Genomic DNA, 22,600 nt, shown 5'->3' on the forward strand with positions numbered 1-22,600 from the left:
AACTCAAGAAATTGCTTTTGTTTTTGACTATGACGTCTGATGTCAAAAAACACAGAGCGAGCATTTGTTTAGGTCAATGGGACAATCACTCCAAGTATCGAGATGATTCCCGGAATCTGTGCAAATGTTTGTGAAGAACTTGGTGGTTAGGGATCTCACGTTGGATCCTACGGCAGGACTCCATCCTTTTGCTTCATATGTATTTTTAGAAATTGCTCCCTCACTGGTTCAGAGCTGCCTACGTAATGGTGAGTGTGCTGTTATGATGGGTGCGTGGCTATCACACGAGCAGTGCTAATTTCCAGACATATGCACAGCACGAGGTAAAAAGGGCCATTATTGGGGATGCAAGCTACTGCTGTAACGGGTGCCAAGTATTGGCATTTCAGCTTCCTCAACGTTATCCAATTCCCTCTCCTTGCTTCCAAAAAAAAACACTTTTTTCACTCCAAACAAAAATTAGGAACTCATTTTGCCTGTACTTCCATGTTTTCACAATTAAACGTTTCTTCCTTTAAAAGCTTTTAATAACTTTTTAAAAGGCTTCACTGTCCTTATTTGTCTATCAAGAACACTCCACATGTTCTAATTCGTCACGATCTATTCATCCTCTTTTTCTTCTTCTTCAAAGGCTTATTCCCCAAACCCGTCTTACTCCTAAACTCTTGGTCCATTAACCCTCCTCCCATACCTACAACACCACTTTCCTCTATGCCTTCAACAACCATTCATGTAACCCCTCCCATGATGTCTGTTTCCATATATCCAGATTGGGAATCTTGAGAAGTCCAGTTTCCAGAGGTTGTCTGCACACGACAATCAATTACCCTTCACATCCATTAACGGTATCAAACTGTTCCATGTCAGTATCCTCATCCCTCCACTTCATGCCTCTCCTTCTGCATCCCCCTCACCCCTTCCCATCAAAGCTTCAGCTCGCCCCACCCCCTCTGGGATCCCCCCCCCTTCCATACCCCTCAGCTTCCTCCCATATCTCTCCCAGCTCCCTCCCCCCACCCCTGGTCCCATGCTCTTCCAGCTCCCCCACCCTCCGTGCTGTCTCTTCCAGCTCCCCCTCCCCCTATCGGGACCCTCTCATCTCCCCCCTCCCCTACAGCAACCCCCCTACCTCCTTTCCACATTCCTACACTCTGCCAACAGCACCTCGTCCACTGTCCCTACCTGTGTGGACCTAAGACATCCGAGGCCTCCATTCCAACCTGACAGATCTCCCTATCCGGGCTGGTGCTGATAAACCAAAAATCTTCTGTTTAACAGTATTCTTCCTCCACCAAGACATTCCTGACTCCTTAGTTTCTCGCCCTGGCTCTTTTCTTCTGCAGTTTGACGGAATTAATTCTCCCGCTGCTCATGTACTGCTCTTAGAACTCACAACCCCGAGGAGTACATTTGGCTGCGACTTCCCCTCGCTCCCACATCTTGTTTGTCTGTGCTATACTGTCCTCCAAACAGTGATGACTCCATCTACATACCTACATACCTCTATCTCTATCTCTATCTCTATCTCTATCTCTATCTCTATCTCTCTCTCTCTCTCTCTCTCTCTCTCTCTCTCTCTCTCTCTCTCTCTCTCTCTCTCTCTCTCTCTCTCTCTCTCTCTCTCTCTCATATCTGGTGATTTCAATAGTCACCATGCAACTTCGCTGGGTGTTGGTTCCTCTCTCAGCAGCCATGGTACTTCTGCAAAGGACTTCTGTAACTCCATAGGACGGACTCAATCTGTGAACTTTCCAACCCAGATTTCTTCCCATGGCAAATTCTCCCTTATGGACTTGGTGATAACAAACTACCCCACTAATGTCTCCTGCTCTTCCTATGCTCCAATTGGTTCATCTGATCATGTGCTGGTGGGAGTTAACATTTTTCTCTGCCTATTCTCAGAGAAACGCCTCAGCACTGGTGAGTCTGCTAATTCATTCAGATAGATTGGCAGGGACTGCAAGCAGCCATCTCACCTCAGGAATGGTCTGGTATATATACTGCCCTTGATATTAACCTAGCCTGGGAATTCTTCCATGAAATCCTGCTCTCTCCCACTCTTATGCACAGATTCATACCATCTCGTCTTCAATTATCCAACCCTTCTATCCACGCATGATACACTGCATCCTGTGGTGAGGCATTTGCCTTGAAACAAATTGCCTTATCTTCCCTGAAGGCAAATCCGACTGACTACAACCTCAGATTCATCCACAAATCCCACATAAAGTGCATGTCCACTCTCAGGAGAGAAACAAAACAACATCTGTCCAACCTTAAGATTGAACTTTCAAACTTATGTCCTCCTCTAAGACGTGATGGCGCCTCGTTAAGTCTGTCTCTGGTGTATGCTCCTCCATTCCTTCCCACACTTCAAATGGCACCACAGCAGACTATGCCCATGAGAAGGCTGAATACCTCAATTCTGTGTTTGCATCCAAATCCTGTGTCACCAACCCCTCACTGTTTGTACCCACCCTACCCAATCACACCCAACTGCTCATTGACTCTGTCTTTTCCACATGAAAAGATGGAGTCATTTCTTGCAACCCTCAAGCTTCTGTTACTGGACCGGACCTCATCATCTCAAATGTACTAAAGCCTGCTTTGCGACTCTTGCCCTTCCTCTTTCTTCTCCATTCACCCTATCTTTTGACCTCGATCATCTTCAATCCACTTGGAATTGAACCAACATCACTGCATTACATAAACAAGGTGCAAAAACCGATCTCGTTAATTTCAAACATATCAGCTTACTTCCAATCATCAGCAAGGCCATGGCAACAACATCGCAGTTGACATTGCAACCTTCCTTTTCTCCAATGGCCTGATCTCAGATCATCAATTCAGATTCAGACTAGGTCACTCTACCTTGGACATGATGCTTCTGCTCTCCTAACAATAGATGGAGGCCCTCAATGTCAAACATAAGATCATTCTCTGTAGAATCCTCTCATCTCCAGCATTAATTACAGTCTGGAACCCTGCCTTGCTCTCCAAACACTGCCTATGGCATCCAAGGCCAACTCCACACATGGCTTACTGGCTTCTTTTTTTTTTTTTCTTTTTTTTTTTTTCTATACTGAATCGAGGCTCGTGAAAGAGCTGACAACCGCGAGGGAAAGACAAAGACAGTACATGGGGACCGCGAGGGAAAGACAGTACATGGGGACCGCGAGGGAAAGACAAAAACAGCACATGGGGACCGCGAGGGAAAGACAAAGACAGCACATAGGGACCGCGAGGGAAAGACAAAAACAGTACAGGGGGACCGCGAGGGAAAGACAAAAACAGCACATGGGGACCGCGAGGGAAAGACAAAGACAGCACATAGGGACCGCGAGGGAAAGACAAAGACAGTACATGGGGACCGCGAGGGAAAGACAAAGACAGCACATGGGGACCGCGAGGGAAAGACAGTACATGGGGACCGCGAGGGAAAGACAAAAACAGCACATGGGGACCGCGAGGGAAAGACAAAGACAGTACATGGGGACCGCGAGGGAAAGACAGTACATGGGGACCGCGAGGGAAAGACAGTACATGGGGACCGCGAGGGAAAGACAAAAACAGCACATGGGGACCGCGAGGGAAAGACAAAGACAGTACATGGGGACCACGAGGGAAAGACAAAGACAGCACATGGGGACCGCGAGGGAAAGACAAAGACAGCACATAGGGACCGCGAGGGAAAGACAAAGACAGTACATGGGGACCGCGAGGGAAAGACAAAGACAGTACATGGGGACCGCGAGGGAAAGACAGTACATGGGGACCGCGAGGGAAAGACAAAAACAGCACATGGGGACCGCGAGGGAAAGACAAAGACAGTACATGGGGACCGCGAGAGAAAGACAGTACATGGGGACCGCGAGGGAAAGACAAAAACAGCACATGGGGACCGCGAGGGAAAGACAAAGACAGCACATAGGGACCGCGAGGGAAAGACAAAGACAGTACATGGGGACCGCGAGGGAAAGACAAAGACAGTACATGGGGACCGCGAGGGAAAGACAGTACATGGGGACCGCGAGGGAAAGACAAAAACAGCACATGGGGACCGCGAGGGAAAGACAAAGACAGTACATGGGGACCGCGAGGGAAAGACAAAGACAGCACATAGGGACCGCGAGGGAAAGACAAAGACAGTACATGGGGACCGCGAGGGAAAGACAAAGACAGTACATGGGGACCGCGAGGGAAAGACAGTACATGGGGACCGCGAGGGAAAGACAGTACATGGGGACCGCGAGGGAAAGACAAAAACAGCACATGGGGACCGCGAGGGAAAGACAAAGACAGTACATGGGGACCGCGAGGGAAAGACAGTACATGGGGACCGCGAGGGAAAGACAAAAACAGCACATGGGGACCGCGAGGGAAAGACAAAGACAGTACATGGGGACCGCGAGGGAAAGACAGTACATGGGGACCGCGAAGGAAAGACAAAAACAGCACATGGGGACCGCGAGGGAAAGACAAAGACAGTACATGGGGACCGCGAGGGAAAGACAGTACATGGGGACCGCGAGGGAAAGACAAAGACAGTACATGGGGACCGCGAGGGAAAGACAGTACATGGGGACCGCGAGGGAAAGACAGTACATGGGGACCGCGAGGGAAAGCACCCCCCCCCCCCTGGATCCGCCCCTGAAGGCCTTCATTCGCAGCTTGATGGCTTCCACGACACTTGGAGTCAACACATGGCTCTCAACGGAAGGCAGTGTTTTGGGCCCAGTCATATTAATAATCTTCACCAACAATCTCTTTTGATTCTGGAAAATCCTCTTTATCTCTTTTCTGATGACTTCATCCTCTGGCGTAGCATCAGGCCTCCTTCAGATAATCAGGCAGCATCTTTCAATAAATCAGGCAAAATCAAGCTTCTGTCCTCTCTGCAGACGTTGATAGGATCATGACGTGGTCAAACATTTGGAAGTTGTCTTTCAATCTTGACAAATCTCACACTTTCCCTCTGCTTTGAGAAACCCTCCCATCTACTTTAACAATCCTCTTGAGAAAATTCAATCACTCAAACGGTGGGGCCACACTATCAGCAATGATCTTTCTTAGGCAAACCACACTCCTAAGTTGGCCTCCAAAGCCAGTCGCCGATTAGGCATCCTCCATTGTGCAAAGTCCCTCCTTAGCACACATGAACTCTCATCCACCTACAAGGCCAGGGGCGGATCCAGGATTTTTTTGATGGGGGGGGGGGGGGGGGCATGAAACCATAGCGCTGGGGGGGGGGGGGGGATAAAAGGGGCGTCTGGGGGGTCCTCCTCCAGGAAATTTTTAAAAATTGATCATCAGAAACAGCATTTCGTGCGTTCTTGGAAGTTTCTGCAGTTCCTTGTGGTCTTCCCTGGTCCAACAGTTCAGCAGATTCGCACCGCCTGCACCCTCATCCTGGATCGAAGGGGGGGGGGTGCGCACCCCCCCCCTGGATCCGCCCCTGAAGGCCTTCATTCGCAGCTTGATGGCATCTTACTTTCCCCTCTGGGCCGGCTCTCCTGCCTCACACCTTGCTCAGCATAACATCGTGGAAGCCAAAGCCTTCAAGACCACTGGGAAGCTCCCGTAATGAAGCTGAGTCTAAGGGCCCATCACTTTCACATCGCAGACAGGTTGGTGGTCTCTCTGACTTCTCCCACCTCCTTTCTTGTATTGCACCCCCTGCTCTTTCTGTGCTCTATAGCACCCGCCCCAACCCCTCCCAGGTTTCTGCATTCTGCAGGGTCACACACGGTCTGCCAGAAACCCCCTTTTAGAGGAACTCTCAAAATTCAGAATCACTGCTCACCTCCACTCTTTCATTCCTCTTTTAGCACTTGTGGAACCAACTTCCACATTCTCGTCAATCTCATTCTTCACACCAGGTCTTCAAGGCAGCTTTTCACCACCATCTCAGATTACCCCCCACAATCCAAAACTATAATCTTTTCTACACCATGTAACCCTCCTCATGCCCACCTCTTTCCAAGTTTCCATTTTTTTTTTCTTCTTGAGAGTTTGTGGCTGTATCCATCTTGAACACTCCATGTGTCCTCACGTAGCAGTCTTAATTCTTCCACACATTTTATTTCGCAAAGTCTCCCTCTATTTTGTCCCTTAGCATTTCCTCCCTTATCATTCTATTGTTCCTTTTGTTCTGTTACCTCCTGATTCATTCTTTGTTCTAGCTCCTCCACGAGCCTCGACATTGTATACAAAAAGTGAAGAAGAATGAAGTCTATACGTTTGCTGATGAAAGACTAGTGTCCATCCGTACCAGCAGACTGGTAGAACAATGAATGGAATCAGCACGAGGAGAAGCTGACGTTTCGGGTATGAACTGTTCATCATATGAAAGCCAGATATGAGTGTGGGGAGAAAAAGTAAACAAAACCTAATTGGGAGCTTGGCTTGTTTAGTATTCTTATCAAACAAGTGGTGCATGATGCTGGGATTCCAAAAATGAAAAGAACGCGAAGTATATATTTTACAATGATTTTTCAATTAGCAACGACTTGTGTATAAAATACACCGTTTACGTGGAGGTGAGCGGTTCGGCATTAGGTGTACCTTGCTTGATGCCATCTCGCTGACAGAACGATGAGTCTGAATGGTCTCCAGCTGCTCCAGGCACCAATCCAGCTCCTCCAGCGTGTCCCAGCATATTTTCTGATAATTTTCATCTAGCGGTATAAAAACAGAACTCGTGCTTGCTGAGTTATACCAATAATATTAAGGCTGTAAAAGATAATTAAAAGCAGTTTGATACTTCAATTCCAAAGTCCAATATACATATGCAATTCCCACTTTACAAAGTGTCGGATGCAATATGCAAACATGAATATAATTCAAACAATGTCCTATTTAGAAATTGATGAACCACCTTTAGAGGCCATTTTTCCCCGCAGAGTGGGGGCTGGCCTTTTTCAGGCACCCTGGTCCCCTTTTTGAAGCAATGTTTTATGGCCGGATGCCCTTCCTGCCATCAACCCTGTTGGTCACCTCTTGCAGCAACCAGGGAATTACCAGTGAACTGGTACTCAATTTGCCAATCTCGGAAGGATGACAGGCTGAGTCAACACCCCTGGCATTAATTCAATTCAGTGATCGACTGGGATTCAGAAACCAGGATCCTGGGATCCCAAACCAGCACCCTAACCACTAAGCCAACACCAGGCTTTGTTTAAAAATCGATGCTACTACAATATCTAGACTCTAGAGTATGAGAAAATGTGTCATTCCAACATGCAGGATATTGTTACGTTGGAGGGTGTACAAATCAGCTGGTATGTTACGTTAGCATGGTCCGTGTGTTAATGTAGGTGGGAACATTTTCAATAACCAGGGACCTGTTAGAGTGGAGTTGTCCTGTTGTTATGTGTGCCATGCGTGTGCTGTATGTAGTTAAAGCAGGACCAAGTGCTTGACATATGCTTGAACGCCATCTGCCGAGCGGCGTGTGGTTGGAACTACTGTGGGATAAAGAAGTGCACGCTTGTTTCCAGCTTTGTCTCTTGTTGCTCGTATTGTCTGTGAAACAGGCTACAGTTGGGGATGAGGATGGTCGGCAATAGTCGGCATTCATGGTAAAGTTCCCACGTTCAGTGGCGCCGATTTTGAACATTCCGCTAAACAATTAGAGTTATATCTCATTGCAAATGCTATGGACAACACAATCACAAAGAAGGCCATTCTTCTTTCTTCGCTATAGGAGGAAATCGATCAGCCTTTATGTGGCCTGCTCGCTCCCAACGAACTGAAAGACGATGTCTTGACATTCCAATCTATTGTACAGAAGATGAGGAACATATAGTAAGCTCGACTAAAATTGCCGTAGCTTACGAGGTATGAATTTGATAATTTGATGAAGAACTTGGGAGAACGTATAGCGGATTTTGTGGCAAGACTGAAACATCTGTCTGTCGCCTGTAAAGTCACACCAGATGAGCATCCAGCCAGGCACAAGGATCGATTTATCTGGTCTACAATATCAGAAGATGGTTTTACAAAATTTCTGCACTTCACGTCAAGTTTGAGTCAGGATATCTCAAAACGTTGTGGACAGATTCAGACAAAACTTGGGGGATGGGTTGGGTGTGTGACAATGAAGAATCGATTCAATTCAAGGAGAGAGGGGAAGGGGTAGGGTGAGGGTCCGGAGGAAGGGGGTGGAAGGAGGAAGGGGAAGGGATGGGGTGGCAGTCCAGAGGGAGGGGTTGGGGATGGGGTAGGATGAGGGAGGGGGAGGGTTGGGAGAAGGAAGGATCCGGCGTTGCCTGGCAATGCCGGATACCTTTGCTAGTAGTTAATAAATGCCACCATGATAATCTCACCTGCAGTACAGGGACGATGGGTTGTACTGGTATTGCCACAGCACCGTCTGGTACAGAAAAAAAAGGTTTTAATTAAAATTCTGATTAAGTTAACGTCTCTAACATTTCTAACATCAAGCCTGGGCCTTCACTATTTTTGACATACTTGCAAAAACTAAAAAAAATCATAGTGGCAAAACAACTTTTGGCCCATTCTACCATGGTGGAGAAACCATCCCCAATCGAAAGGTGACTGATAAGTATCATTTCATGGCTGGCTACACCTGGCTTCCAGCATAGCTTCACTTATTCTCTCTTGGTAGCACTAAGCGATACATCATCGAACATGTGCCGATGGTGTTACTCTTAAACCCTCTGAGAAACTAACGGTTTAGTCTGACACGTCGAGGGCCCTCTCAGCGGGGGGAAGGGTGGAGCTTGTCTTGCGTCTCCATGTTCGAAGATCGATTCTCTGTGGCGAATCAAACCAATCGTATTTAAATATTTATATTCCGCTTGCTGAATGGAAATTAATATTCAAAGGGTCCTAAATGTCCATGGAACGACACCAAGTGTAATAAGTGGCCGCATGCTCCTGTACGACCTAAAACAAGGGAATGAGGAGGTAATTTGGTCCATTGTTGCTGTGTTGCACTCCCAAGTTTTTTTTTTTTTTTTTACAACAGCTGTAAACAACAATATTCTTAATGCTTTACTCATCGAAAATAACTCAATTTTGATCAGGTGGCCTAACGTGTGTGTATCTATATTATGCATGTACACACACACACACACACACACACACACACACACACACACACACATACACACACACACACGTTTTTAACTCAACTGGACTATGTCCAGCTGAGTTTTTGTCGACACCCAGTGTCCGTCGTCTGTCGTCCGTCTGTAAACAATTCGACGTCTACACTCTAAAAGTCACACATATTGATTAAATTTGATGAAACTTGTTATGCAGCATCTTTAAGACATAAACTAGTTTGGGATTGCATTTGGGCATTGCACGCCCAAAAATAGGCGCGGCAGGGCGGCCATATTGAAAAATCAATTTGTCTAAGACTAAGAGAAAATGACTAAGTTGTAATGTCACTTGAGTCCAATTCAATGAACTAGAGGTTCCTGGGAACCTGAACTCAACTGGTCGATATCAATATGGTTAGAATATGCATAATAGAACCACAAACTATATAGTTTATATGTGCTAAAGAGCTACAGTAACGTTGAAGGTATCTCATGTTTAAATTTAAATTAAATTAAAATTAAATTAAATTTAAATTAAATTATTTAAATTATTAAATTAAATGTTTGTTAAATGTTATTTAATGTTATTAAACATGTTAAATGTTAACAACACAATGTTAAATGTTTAAATTAAATCATTTAAACAGGAAACTAGAAAAAATTGAGTTTTAAGTGAGGCATGAAAAGTAAAACTACAATTACTTTTCTCAGATTTCAGACTTGAATTTATTATATGTGTTGAGGTTTGTTACATACTGTCTACACACCAAGTTTCAGCCTTCTAGCTACATTAGGAAGTACCAGATTGACAAAAATTGATTTTTCAATATGGCCGCCCTGCCGCGCCCATTTTTGGGCGTGCAACGCCCAAATGCAATCCCAAACTAGTTTATGTCTAAAAGATGCTGCATAACAAGTTTCATCACATTTGATCAATATTTGTGACTTTTAGAGCGTATACGTCGAATTGTTTACAGACGACAGACAGACAGACAAACAGACAGACGACAGACGGACGACAGATGACGGACACTGGGTGTCGACAAAAACTCAGCTGGACATAGTCCAGTTGAGTTAATAATGAATAATGACTGTGTGTGTGTGTGTGTGTGTGTGTGTGTGTGTGTGTGTGTGTGTGTGTGTGTGTGTGTGTGTGTGTGTGTGTGTGTGTGTGTGTGTAGGTGTAGATGTAGGTGGGGATTTGATGAATGAATACTTAAACCCTGTTGAACACATCTATTGAAATATTCAACATATCTATTCAATACCATGCATGTATAATGTTTGACCAAGTCTTTCTAAATAAATTCAAGTCTGAAATCTGAGAAAAGTAATTGTAGTTTTACTTTTCATGCCTCACTTAAAACTCAATTTTTTCTAGTTTCCTGTTTAAACATGAGATACCTTCAGCGTTACTGTACCTCTTTAGCACATATAAACGAAATAGTTTGTGGTTCTATTATACATATTCTAACCATATTGATATAGACCAGTTGAGTTCAGGTTCCCAGGAACCTCTAGTTTTTTGTTTCTTTCTGTTCCTTATCCGCTTGCAAACCCCTGGGCCAATTTCCCCGAAATTTGCTGCTACACCGCAAAGTTCTCACAGGTGGAAGGTCCACGTCACAATAAAGGCGTTCAATTCTTAATCAAATTGATGTAAAAACGAGTAATAACGGTGCCTTCAGGGACCTCATGTCATCTTCCAGCCAATCACACCTTCGCAGTCCAAGCTCCGCCCCTCTCCAGGCCGAGGTAGTGACACACCACCGTTCGATGATCTTGAGTAGGTTCAAATTAAAGACTAAAACTTAAGTCAAAATAATCCATTCTTGCTTGGGAGACCCAACGTGTTAGTGTGTGTATATTTGTGCATGTTAACATGTTAAAATGTTTGTTTTTGTCTTTGAGTCAATAATCCATGTTTATAGAAATTGTTATATTCTTTGTTTTTCGATTTTGCTTCAGTCAGGTCAGTCTTTTGTGACTGCCACTGTTAACATGTAACCTAGTGCTACCTGTTGCATAGTCGGGTTGACGGCGACTAAACCGACACCCATCACTGGCTTTGCTAATGGGGAGGGTGACTGTGACCCCGGGCAGGACCAAAGACAACACCTGGCAAAGGGCGGATGAGCTCCCATGGGGAGCCAATGGCCATCCAGCAAGGAGATGTTGTCTCCTAAAAAAACACCCATCCGGTTTGGACCGGTTCAAGTCATACCAATGACATAAAATGGTACGTGCTGCTTCCTTGCTTGAAAAGGATAGAGCACGGACAATCCCCATTGGATGGCAGTCATGGGGAGGAGGAAATTCCTCTTGAGGAAATGCCCCACTGAGTACGGTGAGAAAAGCGGCGCCATTGTTATGACGTCACTGGTACCCGTAGTATCCCAGGAAGTGACGTTAGTCCGGCACTTCCCCCAAGCTCAGTGGCTGTGTTAAGTGTTTGTCCCGTCAGTTTGTGTGTGTGTGTGTGTATGTGTGTGTGTGTGTGTGTGTGTGTGTGTGTGTGTGAGTGTGTGTGTGTGTGTGTGTGTGTGTGTGTGTGTGTGTGTGTGTGTGTGTGTGTGTGTGTGTGTGTCAGCTATATTACGAGCCTTAGCCCAAGTATGAAAAATAATTATTGGGGATATTTACACCTCTACAATAATATCGTCCTCAAGAATTGTGAAATCTGTGGCTAAAACAGTTTTGGTGCGGCTAAAGAGTATTTGGGTTATTTGGCCATCATGGCTAAAACATTAAAATTAACAAAGCCCAACAAATGAACATATTCATCAAGTGGTGAATTAAAGGATTTCTACTGAAATCTGACCCAACAATCTAAGGTGTTGTGTTCTTCGGCTTCACAAGTGTTACCTGTTTGCCGGTGTTGATTGGCAGCTGAGAGTTATGACATTCTGCCGGACACTCCGTAGGCTTGCTAATACCTAGGTAGAGACCCAAAGCACAGGATAAAACTCTGAGAATAACTACATAGTGAAATATCAGGTATGAATTAGACATCATTGAAACATAACAACACGGACCAAGATACTCGTAGTTTGAAGAAAAATCCAAGCACAGTAAACTGTTGGATCTGATATCCATTGGTCTTCTGTCATCTACCGATGAATGGATTTCCCTCCCTCATTTACTCACCTGTGCAAAGGGAGTAACAATGAGATCATCTCCATATCTGTGGGAGTACAGCAGTTTGCAAAGGTTATTAAAATAAATAAATAAAATAATAGCTTTTGATTCTTCGGTTTTTTTGTGGCATGATTTTTAACTAAGAGGTAGTTTGTTAAATATAATGAATATCAGAATTTTGTTTTTCATTGCTTGTCTCCTTCACTTTGAGCTCTATAAACAGCTCAAAGATCTCCCTTAACCCTAGACCTCACCCAACCTTAGAATCATCACCAACACCAAATACAAACATTAAAAACTTCCAATAAACTGGGGACAATCACAACAAATCACACAATCACAACAAATCACACAATCACAATAACTCACAATTCGCTGGTGCTGGCTGAAGAGTTCCGAGGAAGAGACTTCGGTGACAGCTCGTACTCGCTATCGGATCGATACAAGAAAGATTCGCGCCGCGCTCCATGAGCGAAGGGTGCATTCAAGACCAGTGCAGAACCAGGACTCACGTGGCCACTGAGCAGACTCCTGCTCGGAGAGCCACCATTCTCGACATCGAAACTGAGAAACAAATGAAGAACTCTCATCACCCATACTGCACTTAATCTTGATATTCATCCGCATCGTCCACCAAGCACTGCCTCAAATCCTGCCAGATACATGCCGGGAGGATGCACCATTTAACCTGCAGCAATGTCCAAGTTACTACAATGGTCATTGTAGGCCGGGAGTAGGTCCAAAGCACCCGCCTGGCCAAGCCGATGTCGCAGCGTCGAGCTATTGCTTATTCACGGACACCACCTGCCGTGATTTCTTCCCAGTCCAACTTTGTCCAGTTCTTTGAGGGTACTGAGAATACTGAGAATGGTGGGTCAGTCCACCACAATGCCCTTTACACACCCTCTAACAAGCACACCTCCTCCTCGTGTCTGGCCACTTCCTTACCCACAGGCCCTACAGGGATTTTTTCCCACCACCACCTCGTCTCTCCTCAGTCACCCTTCCTCCCCCCTTGGGAGAAGTAACATCATCTTATCTCTTACCATCCTGCTACAGAAAACTCCTCTCAATTAAACTGGAAAAGTAAAAAAGGGGACGCACTCCTATAAATTTCATTTTCTGACGTCTTTCTTTCTTGGATTGTTGGTGACCTATCCAACATAGTTAAACAAAATTAATGCAGTTCCTTCACTGCCAACATTTACCCACTAGGGTGAAAAAAGAGCCTAATTGATTCTAAAGAGGCAAACATCAATTCTTCTAAGGTCAGCCTACAACTGTTTAATTAGGTTACCCTGGTAATCAATGGGATTCCTCCGAAGAAAACACTGCGGCTATTTATTTTGACAATACACTTTCAACTGGGAAACTCTGTCATCATGGACGGAGGAGGCATTTCAGGTTCATATGGTCATCTTTATTACTTCTGATAGACCATCGTGGTGATGTATCCGATGTGACAGAAGTCTCTGCTTCAACTCTACCGTTCCTCTTTCCTGATGTCAGATGTCGGTCTCTCCAACTCTACATCAGGAAAAAACCTCTTCCAGATATGGTCTCACATCACCCGAATCAGTTCGTGGGCAGCAATAAGCAATCTCCGGTTAACCCACTATATGTCATACCGTCAGAGGTGGGACATATTTTGAAAATATCGTCTTCCTCATTCTTACTATTGATGATGTATGGAGTATGATGGAATGTATCCTCCAGTTTGTGTCTTGTGGGAACCTATCGCTTGAGCAGAATCCGTTGCCCTACAGAAAGTGGCTCAGCATGAATACGCACATCATGCCTTCTCTCTTCTGACCTGGCTGCTGCTTGTCACCTGCATCTCCTCACCAATTCGGCTTGAGTTCTGGTATAGTCCTCATTCCAATCACTTCTCAAATTGGACGGAAGATGATCGAGTGGCAAGACTGCTTTCCGCACAAACATCAAAAGGTAATCGAATCACCACCACCATCAACAGAGCTCACTCTGGAACCAATGCAACAGAGATCACTTCATTCCTATCCCAAACCATCCCTTGAGTATGCACCCTCACTCCCATCCCAAAGCATTACGCAGTCTTTTAAGCAACTCAATGTGACATTCTCTGACAACGACTTTGCTGCACTTTCCAAACAATAATACAGCCTCGTCAGTCCACGACTGAATTTAGAAACGGACTCAGCTCCCAGCTGAACATGATTGTGGAACACAACACGAAGGGAGGGTACGGACTTCACTGGGCTGAAGAGAAACCTCAATACTACCACCAGCTCTCCGTAGTCCCCCTTCCTCCCCTTGCCACTGGTATCCTTGCATAGCACCTCTTCTTTGACCATTCCAGCAAGATTATGGATGACATATTGGAACTTGCCCTTATACTCCAACTTATATTGCCTAGAGTTTTTTTGTATGCTAAGTCGAGGCTCGTGTAAGAGCTAACACATACTGTATAACATATAATAAAGGGAGCGAAAGACAAGAGGGTGAGAGAGAGGAAAGCACAACAATGGAGGACAGGGACATCAGGAGATCTGTGGAAGAGAGAGAGGGTTGGGGCAGGGTACACGGGATAAACAAGATGGACACTACAAGGGATTTCCGGAAAGAAAATGGAATTTGAAAGAGGTGGATTTGGGGTGGATTAACGGGGTAGGAAAGATCAAAGTTTTGGATGGGGGAAGATAAGAGATGTTGATTGAACAGTTGTTTTGAAGACCTGGAAGGAGGAGTGGGATTGAAGAGAGTGAGGGAGTTTGTACCAGAGGCGGGAAAAAAAGAGGAAGGAAAGAGTGAAGGTGAGCAGAGAGTCTTGATTTTCGTAGTTTCACCAGAAGAGGGTTGCTGGCAGATCTTGTGCACCCTGTAGGAATATTTGGGGGACAGAGCCCAGAGAGAACTGGGGGAGCTAGGCCGGAGAGGAGTCAGTAGAAGACAGAAAAACCACCAACCTGCCTGCGGTGAGTGAGTGAAAGGCCCTCGGAGTTAGCTTCATCGTGGGAGAGTCCAATGATTCTGAAAGCTTTGGTTTCAACAGCGTGAAGCCGAGCTAGGTGTGAGGCAGGAGCACCAGCCCAGAGGGGAGAGCAGTATTCCATTGAGCTGCGGATGAAAGCCTTGTACATGTGCAATGAGCATGTACAATGGTGAGGAGTTCAGAAGTGCCAAGGAAGGACTTCACACGATGGAGGATGCCCAGTCGGCGACTGGTTTTGGAGGCCATCTTGGAAATGTGGTTTTAATTCTGATCTGTTCAAATTCAAAACCATTTTAGGAGGGCGTAACACCTTTTCACATTCTTCATGTTAATTAGCCTCAAACCATTTTACTCCAGAACATTCCTCTCAATTAAATCGGGAAAGTTAAAAAAAGCAAACCAGTCCTATAAATTCCAAACCCTTTCCAAACCTTTCCAAACACTAACTAGAACGGGCACTCGGTAGAGCGCATACCTTCGCCGCAGCTACTGTTCTGTACTTGGTAAAAATACGATTTTGACCTTTTCGTGACCTTGACCTTGACCTTTGACCCGATTGCTCCCAAAATCTAATCAAATGTGTCCCGTATAATAACCAATCATCCCACCAAATTTCATGCAATTCGGTTGAATACTTTTTGAGTTATGCGAATAACATACACACACACACACACACAGACATACAAATAAATACACAGCGATCAAAACATAACCTTCCGCTTTTGCGAAGGTAATTAAGACAAAAAGCAATGGGCACTTGGCTCATAATGCTTGTGTCATATGCACTTATCGTAAGCATTCGCACCGATAGTTATTGCATGTCCAGGTACCAGCACATAATGTTCTACACCTTTGAAAATATTCCGCAGGATTGTTATTGTCAATAAATTACACAAATGTAACACCATCAGAGATTGATTGAACCGAGGTTCATCAGTTCCAAGGGGATGATCGACTCACTTGTGTTAAAGCATTTTCAAAAGTTAACGGTTTTCCAAACATATTGGTCTTTCGAGGTGAGGACACACTGTTAAAGATTATATTTAGAATGGGAAAATCCTGTCGGTATCTGTGTCTGCATGCATGTCTGTGTGTCTCTGTCAATCCCCCCTCCCTATTCAAACAATAACAAATTTCTCTTCTCCTTTGTAAATGGTGGATCTTCAACCTTTGTAGGGACTTCAACCTCTGTGGGAACATCTCTCAGAAATCTTTTAATTCACACATTTTCTATCCGCATTGATATATTTCTACCATCTTTGAGCAACGGGGGCGAAAACCGTTATATATATATACTGTACATAATGTATATTAAGTTTGTTAACCTGCAATTTCCGGCATTCATTTTGTGTGGAATTAGGTTTACGCAAGAAGCAGAAATAGTGCAGAACTGAAGTTTGGTATACACAGAAGAACATTCACTCTGGAGGAGTCACAGTTCTCTCCTACCCCCGTTAATTCACCCCAAATCGACTTTTTTTTTGAAATACCGACTTTTTTCATTCCTGGAAGTTCCAGCAGTGTCCATGTGTTTTTTACTTTCCCACCCCCACCCCCGCCTTTCCATGCGTCCCCACCCCAAGCCCTCTCCCTCCCACAGATCTCCCAATGTGCCTGTTCTCTGCTGTTGTACTTGTGTGCTTCCCTCTCTCTCCCCATCTTGTCTCCCGCTCCCTTTATTGTATGTTTTGTGTGTCCGTTTGTTGTCCCCCGTCGCACCGCAGAGCGAAAGGGCGACTATGGTTTTCCCCTCTGTCCGTGTGTGCGTCCGTCCGTGCGTACGTCCGTCCGTGCGTGCGTGTGTGCGTAAGCGAAGGACCGAATTCTAATTTGGTGTGTGGGTGCAACGAGGCATATGGAAGAACCCTATTGAAAATTGGGTCGCCACGTCAAACGCCAAGATGGCCGCCACCATATATATGTCTGAACCTTGTGAGCGAAATATCTTGAAAAATAAACGAACTACTAACTTCTAATCTGGTGTGTGGGTGTATCTACGCATAAGGAAGAACGCATTTGAAAATTGGGTCGCCACGTCAAGATCCAAGATGGCCGCCGCCATGTATGTCTGAACCTTGTGAGCGGTATATCTTGAAAAATAAGCAAAGTACCAACTTCTTATCTGGTGTGTGGGTGTATCTAGGCATAAGGAAGAATGCTATTGCAAATTGGGTCGCCACGTCAAAATCCAGGATGGCCACCTCCATGTATGTCTGAACCTTGTGTTACGGATTCGTCACTTCCGTTGTGGTTGTTTTCATCCACTGTAAACATTTCTGATTCCATGTATTATTATTGTTGTCATCTAAAGGGGATAGATATTTATATTTTCAAAAGTTAAAAGTTAATGTTTTAAATGAAACAGGAACCGGATGGGGACGAAGAGGAAGAGGAGAAAAAGAAGGCGGAGCGAGTGGAGTCGGACAAGAAGCATAGTTGCTTTGTGGTCTGGAGCGAACGTTGGCGAACAACAGTCACTAGCGAACTTTCGGGTTTCCCAGGAAAGGGATTCCTGCGACAGAGTGGTTATCGCTGTGACAGATGAACCTGCGTGTCAGGTTTTGCGACCGATTCAGGAGAGAATCATCATCGTGCCGTTGTGCCACGAGACCGGGCCGTCGGCCATTTTGACTCGCGCAGGACTTGCGCTTCGCTCACGGTTTCGTCTCGTTTCGACCATTTTCACCGCATTCAGACGTCGATCTGGGGTGTGTGTGTGTGACGTGGCTTTTGAGTGGAAAGTCTGCGTGTCGCCGACTGTGAGCTGTGGAACGTCCATACTCGAGGGTGTGATTTCCCCGTCGCCTGGAGGGCGCCTTTGGATTTCCTAGTCGCCTGGAGGGCGCCTTTGCCCAGCTTTGCCAGCAGGACTGTAACTGCCAACCCAACGGGATTCTGGTCTCGATTGGACATTGATCTGTCGATCGCTCAAGCGGATCGACGTTGGCTTGAAGCCGGGGATTAGAGACATTGGGGATGTTCTTGGTTCACTCACTTGGAGCACAGTGAGTTATATATTACGAAACTGATGGTACCATCATAGGATATATTGATTGTACTGTTGATTACTATTATTGTTGTACTGTTATTCTTATGTGATCTTAATACAATATTTGTTTGTGAGTAACAATTGGTGTGGCTTCACCATTGATCTTTGACAAACACATTTTTCTGCCGTGATTCCTCTCGGGGCTCGGAGGTACACCGTGACCAGGGAGGAGCACATAACAGAAATTGGGCGCTCGTCCAATTGGCTCGGGGGCTCGAAATTGGGATCCTCATCCGGGATTAAATTCCCTGATAACACTTGTCCGGGATAGAATTCCCAAACATTCCCAAAATTCCCAAATTTGGAATTTTTCTAACATTCCCAAATTTTTCAAAAAATTTGAAAAAAATTTGTGTGAAGGTTAACAGGTGTTAACTGATAGTCACCATGGTGTTTGTCGCAGAAAGGTTTGCGGCGTCCCCTAATGAGGCACAGTTCCTAGCATTAAAAAGATCGGAACTCTTGATATTGGCCAAACATTTTAACTTGGAGGTCCGAGCTCATATGAAGAAAGCAGAGATGCAGACATTGGTGGTAGAATCTCTGGTGGGACAGGGAACATGGACAGAGGTAGCCTTGGATTGGTTACCTGAGGAAAAAGAAAATGTGGAGCTCCGGAAAATGGAGATGCAACTGCAGAGCCAGGAAAGGTTAAAAGAGTTGGAATGGAAAGCCGAGGAGAGAAGAGCAGAGGAAAGGAGAGCTGAAAGAGAAATCTTGGAAAGAAGAGTAGAACAGGAACGAGAACTCGCGGAAAAAGAGTAGAACAGGAACGAGAAGCCGAGGAGAGAAGAGCAGAGGAAAGGAGAACTGAAAGGGAACTCGAAGAAAGAAGAGAAAAGGAAAGAACAGAGGAAAGGAGAGCTGAAAGGGAGTTAAAGGAACGTGACATGGAGTATCAGAAGGAAGTTAAACTCAAGGAGCTGGAATTAATGGGAGAAAGGAGAGAAGTAGTATCCATGCCGGCTAGTTCGACAACTAGTCAGAACACCTGGGATGTTGGTAGGCATGTGAGGCTGGTTCCACCCTTCAATGAAAAGGAGGTAGCCAAGTTTTTTTTACACTTTGAGAAAGTAGCTCAAATGCTAAAATGGCCTGTGGGGTCCTGGACAATGTTAGTGCAAAGTGTTCTGGTGGGTAAAGCTCAAGATGTCTATTCGGCTTTACCGATTTACCAATGTGCAGATTATGAGATAGTGAAGAAAACCATTCTCAAAGCCTATGAATTGGTCCCTGAAGCTTACCGGCAAAAATTCCGGAATGCCAGGAAGAGGGAGAGTGAGACCCATGTGGAGTTTGCCAGAAGAAAGGAAACCATGTTTGATCGGTGGTGTGATTCGAAGGGGATTGGGAAAGACTTCAAACTGTTGCGACAATTGATCTTGGTGGAGGAATTCAAACAGTGTGTCCACGCGGACATTAAAGTACATCTGGAGGAAAAGAAGGTACCAGAGTTGTATGAGGCAGCAACCTTTTTTTTTTTTTTTTGTTTTGTTTTGTACACTGAATCGAGGCTCGTGAAAGAGCTAACATTTATTTCACAAACAAATCAACTAGACAAACAAAATATATAAAAAGAGGGAGCGGAAGACAAGATGGGGAGAGAAGGGGAAGCACACAAACACAACATTTTCATGGCAGATGACTATGCCTTGACACACAGGATGGGGTTCCACAAACCTAACTTCCCACCTAGAGTTAGCCAGGGGAGTTATGGTAAATCAGGTGCAGAGAACAGATATTCGTGGAGGTGGCCTAGAGATGACTATGGGGACAAAGCTGATACCGCGACTTTTAGTGATCAGAAGACTACAGTTCCAAGACAGACTTATCTTCCGGGGGGCCCGAGGCAGACCTCGAGTTTTTCCTCCGGGCCTGCTTGCGCTTTTTGCAAGAAACCTGGACATTTGATGTCCCAATGTTATGCCCTGAAAAGGAAAAATCAGGAGCGGAGTCAGACTAGTACAACTCCGAATGCATTGGCAAATGCGAGAAATCGTCCTTGGAGGACAGTGGCTTGTGAAGGTTCCCATGCCAAAGTTACGGCATCACAGAACGACCTTGTTCAAGAGGGTTACAAACCTTTTATTTCAGAGGGGTTTGTGTCACTGGATGGAGATTTGACTAACCAGAGACCTGTTAGGGTATTGAGGGACACAGGAGCACATCAATCTTTGATGCTTGAAGGCATTTTGCCATTGTCAGAGAAGACGACAACTGGTGTTAGTGTTCTTTTACAGGGGGTTGGTGGCTATGTTAAAGCTCCACTTCATGTCATCCATTTGAAGTCTGATTTGGTGTCAGGACCGGTCACCGTAGGTTTACAAGCCACTCTACCTGTAGAGGGAGTATCTTTTGTTATCGGGAATGATTTGGCTGGTGGTCACGTTTCTGGTAACCTGATGTTTGTTGAAAAGCCTAGTATGGAAAATAACACTGCACAGTTAGAGCAGGAGATTCCGGGTATCTTTCCATCCTGTGCCGCGACTCGTGCTATGGGTCGGAAGAGCTCTGAAGAGAAGGAGAAGGTACTGACGTCACGCTTTGCACAGGCACGTCTTGTCAAGTACCCTGAAACTATGTGTCAACACACACGAGTCAGGAATGGAGGCAATGTTGGCAAGCTCTTTGTAGGGGGACTGAACTTCAACACAAGGGAAGATGTTCTGGACTCTATCTTCGGCAAATATGGACCACTCTTGGAAGTGTTGCTGATAAAAGACAGGGAGACGCAAAAGTCGAGAGGGTTTGGCTTTGTCACGTTTGAAAACACAAAGGACGCCAAAGATGCAGAAAAGGATTTGAATGGCAAGGTTTTGGATGGTCGGACCATAACAGTAGAGAAGGCAGGCCCTGGGCGTCGAGGGGGCTCCAGAGGAGGAAAACGTGGAGGTAGTTTCAGTGGTGGCTATGGCTTATGTGGCGGTAGGAGTAGTAGTGTTCGTGGCGGCCGCAGTCGAGATTACTATGGAGGCTCACAGAGTTACGGCAGCTCCCGAAGGGATGATTATCAGGGTAGTGGCCGAGAAGGAGACCGCTATTCACGTGACTACAGCGACAAGTGCTCCAACCGTGATTATTATGAAAGTTAGGAAGAGTTTGAAGCACTGAATGCTGCGGAGCAGCCGAGCCAAGATTCCTACACGGATTAACTGTGAACTCCACGTTCCTAAAGGCGTCCATGTAGTGAATACTTCCAGGCTTCACCACCCCAACTACCATGAAATCTGGCTCTCAGCTCGGCCTCCTTAAAAAAGTGCTATAGATTTGCTTTGTTTTGGATTTTTGATCACAACCCCTTAACCTTCATTCAAAAAATGAAAAAGAAAAATCAGAGGTTGATGAGATGGAGTTTGGCTTTGCAGGAGTTCAACTTGGAAATTGAGCATGTAAAGGGCAGGGACAATGTCGTTGCTGATGCTTTGTCCAGAGTGAACTAACTTTGGAAATTTCTGTAGGTTGTTTGGAAGTTTTGTTGCTTTATTTTGGGAAATATTAAGTATTGTTGCTCACGGGAATTGATGATTTGGGTGTGAGTTTTACTTTTGTTTGTTAAAAGAGTTTTGCCTGCAAAGAAAGTTTTCACTATGTTCAAACATTCTTTCTTGAGGGGGGGAAGTGTTACGGATTCGTCACTTCCGCTGTGGTGGTTTTCATCCACTGTAAACATTTCTGATTCCATGTATTATTATTGTTGTCATTCAAAGGGGATAGATATTTCTATTTTCAAAAGTTAAAAGTTAATGTTTTAAATGAAACAGGAACCAGACGGGGACGAAGAGGAAGAGGAGAAAAAGAAGGCGGAGCGAGTGGAGTCGGACAAGAAGCATAGTTGCTTTGCGGTCTGGGGCGAACGTTGGCGATCAACAGTTACTAGCGAACTTTCGGGTTTCCCAGGAAAGGGATTCCTGCAGCAGAGTGGTTATCGCTGTGACAGATTAACCTGCGTGTCAGGTTCTGCGATCGATTCAGGAGAGAATCATCGTCGTGCCATTGCACCACGAGACCGGGCCGTCGGCCATTTTGACTCGCTCACAGTTTCATCTCGTTTCGACCATTTTCACCGCATTCAGACGTCGATCTGGGGTGTGTGTGTGTGACGTGGCTTTTGAGTGGAAAGTCTGCGTGTCGCCGACTGTGAGCTGTGGAACGTCCATACCCGAGGGTGTGATTTCCCCGTCGCCTGGAGGGCGCCTTTGGATTTCCCATTCACCTGGAGGGCGCCTTTGCACAGCTTTGCCAGCAGGAGTGTAACTGCCAACCCAATGGGATTCTGGTCTCAATTGGACATTGATCTGTCGATCGCTCGAGCGGATCGACGTTGGCTTGAAGCCGGGGATTAGAGACATTGGGGATGTCCTTGGTTCACTC

At 45.5% G+C, this 22,600-nt stretch overlaps 1 protein-coding gene across 3 annotated transcripts in view; it reads right to left on the bottom strand.

Annotated features, from left to right (window-relative positions):
• LOC137421603 (3',5'-cyclic-AMP phosphodiesterase 4C-like) overlaps nucleotides 1–22,600 on the bottom strand; it is a 198,975-nt gene that overhangs the window by 38,743 nt on the left and 137,632 nt on the right. For all 3 annotated transcript variants that reach the window (XM_068107818.2, XM_078771207.1, XM_078771208.1), the window contains 5 exons: nucleotides 12,579–12,773; nucleotides 12,219–12,255; nucleotides 11,937–12,007; nucleotides 8,328–8,374; nucleotides 6,565–6,677 (listed from right to left, as the gene is read on the bottom strand). In XM_068107818.2, coding sequence (XP_067963919.2) covers nucleotides 6,565–6,677; nucleotides 8,328–8,374; nucleotides 11,937–12,007; nucleotides 12,219–12,255; nucleotides 12,579–12,773 — 463 coding nt within the window. The remainder of the gene's footprint in view (nucleotides 1–6,564; nucleotides 6,678–8,327; nucleotides 8,375–11,936; nucleotides 12,008–12,218; nucleotides 12,256–12,578; nucleotides 12,774–22,600) is intronic.

This window comes from Myxine glutinosa, chromosome 2 (assembly GCF_964187855.1).
Source record: "Myxine glutinosa chromosome 2, kmMyxGlut1.1, whole genome shotgun sequence".
NCBI classification, from domain to species: domain Eukaryota; kingdom Metazoa; phylum Chordata; class Myxini; order Myxiniformes; family Myxinidae; genus Myxine; species Myxine glutinosa.